Source organism: Eleutherodactylus coqui, chromosome 1 (assembly GCF_035609145.1).
Source record: "Eleutherodactylus coqui strain aEleCoq1 chromosome 1, aEleCoq1.hap1, whole genome shotgun sequence".
In the NCBI taxonomy this organism is placed as follows: domain Eukaryota; kingdom Metazoa; phylum Chordata; class Amphibia; order Anura; family Eleutherodactylidae; genus Eleutherodactylus; species Eleutherodactylus coqui.
Genome location: NC_089837.1, coordinates 220,205,469 through 220,210,200, shown reverse-complemented (window position 1 = coordinate 220,210,200; position 4,732 = coordinate 220,205,469). Strand labels below are relative to the sequence as shown.

General features: G+C 37.1%; 1 protein-coding gene across 1 annotated transcript; it reads left to right on the top strand.

The window, feature by feature from the left end:
• The first annotated feature begins 1,278 nt into the window (after window positions 1–1,278).
• On the top strand, window positions 1,279–4,442 carry CCN2 (cellular communication network factor 2). The gene is made up of 5 exons (XM_066605565.1): window positions 1,279–1,509; window positions 1,723–1,942; window positions 2,244–2,495; window positions 2,710–2,921; window positions 3,164–4,442. Exons 1-5 carry the CDS (start codon window positions 1,459–1,461, stop codon window positions 3,458–3,460), a joined length of 1,032 nt encoding a protein of 343 aa, XP_066461662.1. The 5' UTR covers window positions 1,279–1,458; the 3' UTR covers window positions 3,461–4,442.
• The last annotated feature ends 290 nt before the right edge of the window (window positions 4,443–4,732 follow it).

The window sequence follows — 4,732 nt, the reverse complement described above, 5'->3', positions numbered from 1 at the left end:
TTAGACCATGTCTTACATAAGCAGTGATTGCAAAATATTACAAATGTAATTCTATGCAATAAGGGCTCACTCTCACGGAATATGTGCCCTGCGTTTTTTTTCACGCGCATGATATGCAGTGCTAAATGCCAATTAATTTGTATTAATGCACACTCACATCTGAGAGTGAAAAAATACACAGCATATCCTATTTTGGTGTATATTATGCACATAATACACATAATATAAGCTATGTGGATTTAATATATGCAGCAAATATGCATGTACAGGTGTATTTGCTGTGTATTTTACGCTCATCAATGGGTTAAAAAGATGGGTGTAATTTTGTCCCACTATGTGGCCGTGATTTTCACAGCCGCATAACAGGATGAAACAAAACCATTGATTATCAGGATTCTAGGGCATTTAAATATATTTTCCCCCTTTGTTTTTCAAACTCACACAGAATAGCGCAGAGTTTTTTTTACCTTGTTCATGCTCACGTAGTAGTGAGCATAGTTGCGCATACACCCCTGTGAAGATGCCCTAAAAGTACATGCATAATGTGCGGGACGCATTCACCTGTGTGAGTATGACCTCATATTCAATGAGAAAATGTGGGCACTTAGATATTTTTACTTTATTCACACCATAGAGGTGACACCAAGTTGCATTATAGTAATATTTGCAATACATAATAATAATAATCTTTATTTGTATAGCGCCAACTTATTCATTTGTATAGCTCCAACTTATACATTTCTAAATATGTACATGTTAGATTTAATACTTTTCAAAGCATAGTTTCCTCCAAAAACACAATGCATATAAAATTCTTCTTCCTTAAGCCGCCCCTCCCTTATGTAAGTTGCTTATTAAACAAGAAAGAATGTATTTTTATATTGTGGTTAAGTCTCACAGTTGGTTGTGTTAACATGATTATTGTAACATGAAAGCGGAATGGTATGGCAGTCTGGAACAGAGGTTAGCCATACAAAAACAAGGCTGAAAACCTCCTTTTCATATAAAATTATAGAAGGCAGAGTGGAAATAATATAAAAGCAAGGAGAAAATCCTATTTGATGGCGAGGATACAGCGCCTTTTTTGTGCTGTGGAGTGTGCCAGTTTTTTCAGACAGAAGGAATGTGGAGTGTCAAGGGGTCAGGATCAATCCGGTGTGAGCTGATGGGGCAGGAAGGTTGGGAGGAATGTAAGGAATGTCCCTGCTTGTGTAGGACTCCATTCAGCTCATTGGCCTGTCTCAACAGCCAGCAGCGTATAAAAGAGAGGCAGTTCCCTGCTAGACACACACAACAACTCTTCCAGAACCTGAGAGAAGACTCAAATTCAGCAACCAGGGGCTGAGAAAAGAGGCTTAGAAAATCGGAAAATAAGCAAGAAACTCTAAACGAGATCCTACAAAGATCTATAGAGAACGACAGAAGGAGACTTTCTTTTCACTTAAAGAATATTGAACAATGGCTTCAGGAAAAGTGACAGCTGCACTCCTCATTGCTCTGCTCTTCTGGGTAAGTTGAAATGACATTCTCCTTTTAAGGCACTAAGTTAGTTACTGCGGTTTTAAGATTTAGGATATGTAAGATAGTTTTCTTACATGCTATGTCTACATAGTTACATGCCATTCTTGTTGGAATGTTTGCTATACATTTATCCTGGTGTCAGGGTATGAGAAGCATAATTTTCAGCTTTTCATTAATGTTTCTTTTTGTCTTGTAATACAGGTATGTGATGCCCAGAACTGTAGTGGGGAATGTCAGTGCCCACAGAAGGTACCTGAATGCGAAGCTGGTGTCAGTCTTGTGCAGGATGGATGTGGCTGCTGTAAAGTATGTGCCAAGCAGCTAGGAGAACTTTGCACTGAGAAAGACGTGTGTGACCCCCACAAAGGACTTTTCTGTGATTTTGGGTCAAGAATGAACAGAAGAATTGGAGTTTGCACTGGTAAGTTTCTATCTGGATATAAACAATAGTTCAATATTTAAGAGAAATAGACTGCATATTGATTAGAAAAGCTCATTGTGATGGTGATAATATTAGATAAAGTATACTATTGAGTTATCTAATAGCACTACTGATTTCTTTAAAAGCACAGTATTATTTACCTGGACATTCAATGCTTATGCTATTTTATAAATGACTGCACTTATTTCACATGCATAGAAGGCAGCATTTCATAAACAGCAGTCTATGTGGTAGGACCTCTGTACAAGAAACCTAAATGGTATTATTTTTCTCATTTTAGCCAAAGAAGGTGCCCCATGTGTATTTGGAGGCATGGTCTATCGAAGTGGAGAGTCTTTCCAAAGCAGCTGCAAGTACCAGTGCACTTGTCTGGATGGAGGAGTAGGCTGTGTTCCACTGTGCAGCATGGACATCCGTCTCCCTAGCCCTGACTGTCCCTTCCCAAGAAGAGTAAAACTGCCAGGCAAATGCTGTGAAGAATGGGTCTGTGATCAGCCTATGGAGAAGACCATGGTTGGACCTGCTCTTCCTGGTAAGTTGTAATCTATAATAGTTTTTATATTAGTACATGACATAGTTTCCTCATATTTAGTTAAAGAGTAGTGGGAAAACATAGTTTTTCAATATCACAATAAAAATAGAAGGCAGACATATTGAAGTTAATGTATCTAATTCATAACTTAATGAGGGGTTGTGGTCAAGTATTTGTGAACAGGATTTAATGGGTCTTTATTTTTCCTCTACAGCTTTCAGAATGGAGGAAACTTATGGTCCTGATCCATCTCTGATCCGAGCCAACTGCTTAGTGCAGACCACTGAGTGGAGTGCTTGCTCAAAGACCTGTGGAATGGGAATCTCTACTCGTGTTACCAATGATAATGAGCACTGCAGACTTGAGAAACAGAGCCGACTCTGCATGGTCAGACCTTGTGAGGCTGATCTGGAGGAAAACATTAAGGTGAGTTAATATTTCAGTGTCCTAGCTTAACACATTAATATTGAAAATATAGACTAGTCTTATGTGACTATTTACCAACCAAACATGAATTAATCGTTACCTGTACTCGTTAGTAAAGCTATAATTCTACAATTTAATGCATAAATATGTAATAGAGCATTCAGTTGGAGAAAAATGTTATATAGTGAGTTGACCTATGATAGAAATTTCTAACGTACAATCTTTTCATTTCCCCACAACAGAAAGGAAAGAAATGCATCCGCACTCCAAAGATTTCCAAACCAATCAAGTTTGAGCTTTCTGGCTGCACAAGTGTGAAAACGTACAGAGCCAAGTTTTGTGGGGTTTGCACAGATGGCCGTTGCTGCACTCCTCACAGAACAGCTACCCTCCCAGTAGAGTTCAAGTGTCCTGATGGTGAGGTTATGAAGAAGAAGATGATGTTCATTAAGACATGTGCATGCCATTACAACTGTCCAGGAGACAATGACATCTTTGAGTCCATGTACTACAGAAAAATGTACGGAGATATGGCGTAAATCCATAGGACCACACCTAAAAGACTGTATAACTTGAAATGACTTTGCATCTCATTGCTAAACATAATTTTATAGCACAAGAACGTATTTAAGATTGTTTAAAGGAAAGTCTTTGTTTCTAAGACTTGATTGTTGAATGACCCCAGCCACTGGTTTGAAGAAAGCAAGATGAACCAGACCGCCAAAGCTGTCCTGGGTGCAATATAATGTCACTATACATTTGCTGGCATCATGCAGTATTCACTGAGTATAGTGGTTTATTTTGTACCCAGTAACGCAACTGGAAAAAGCTCTTACTATTTTTATATGCAATATATAATGAACCAGCACCGTGGCAATGACAGCTGGAGTCCACACTCTGGCTTTAAATGGTGCTAAATACAGTAAGTTGTCCTTGTGGGACAACTCATTTTTAGCAGACCCTAAGTAAACCTATTGAGTGGAGTAGAAACTATGTTGTAACAAGACTGGAAAGTTTGCAGCGTGCTGCGAGGCATGTTGTAATCTTGCTTTTTATAGTTATTGTACATAATGTATATATATTTTTGTACAGTTATCTAAATTAACTTAAAATTGTTTGTTCCTGTTTTCCATTTTTATAATGCTTAAATATTTTGATAATCTGTTTTTTTATTGTTATGTTCTCAGTTCCCGATAAGTACTTTGTAATACTTGTCTGAAGAAATACAAAGTCTAAAATAGATTATCTAGTAAAAATGATACTCAGTTACAAGGGAGCACCTATGTGAGACCAGAAAGTATTAGATAGAATGAACATATTTGTATTATGCAAGCTTTAATGAACAAATGCTGAAAATCTTGAAACTGCTTATGATTTTCACTATGATAATCTGTTTGGTACCATTTTCATGACTGTACTTTTGTTTTCAACATTTTATACTTGTTGAGAAGTGTGACCAAAAGGTACATGTTTGCACTTTTCTAGATGAAAAATAAAATATTTTATTTTTTATAGAAATCATCTGTGTTTTGGTTTTGTTTCTTCAAGAATGAGTAAAACACTTTCTTTATACCACATTACATCAGTGATATAATTTGTAAAGAAACATTCATGGTTCAGCAAATTAGCTATTTTTCATATAATGCAAGTTTATGTTACTTTCTAAGGGTAAAAATCTGTTCTGGTTATGTGGTGGAGTTACAGGTGTACAACTTGGCACAGTTGCAGTTTATTTATCAAAGCTCCCTTTTGTAACAAGCAATGCACCTATATCAGGCCTCATTCACATGGGTGTATTCGTGCGTCATATT

Excerpts from the sequence above, each read along its gene's own strand:
- CCN2 (XM_066605565.1), top strand. The coding sequence starts at position 1,459 with ATGGCTTCAGGAAAAGTGACAGCTGCACTCCTCATTGCTCTGCTCTTC. Across the intron at positions 1,510-1,722 it reads TCATTGCTCTGCTCTTCTGG|GTATGTGATGCCCAGAACTG; the intron begins GTAAGTTGAAAT and ends CTTGTAATACAG. Across the intron at positions 2,496-2,709 it reads GGTTGGACCTGCTCTTCCTG|CTTTCAGAATGGAGGAAACT; the intron begins GTAAGTTGTAAT and ends TTTCCTCTACAG.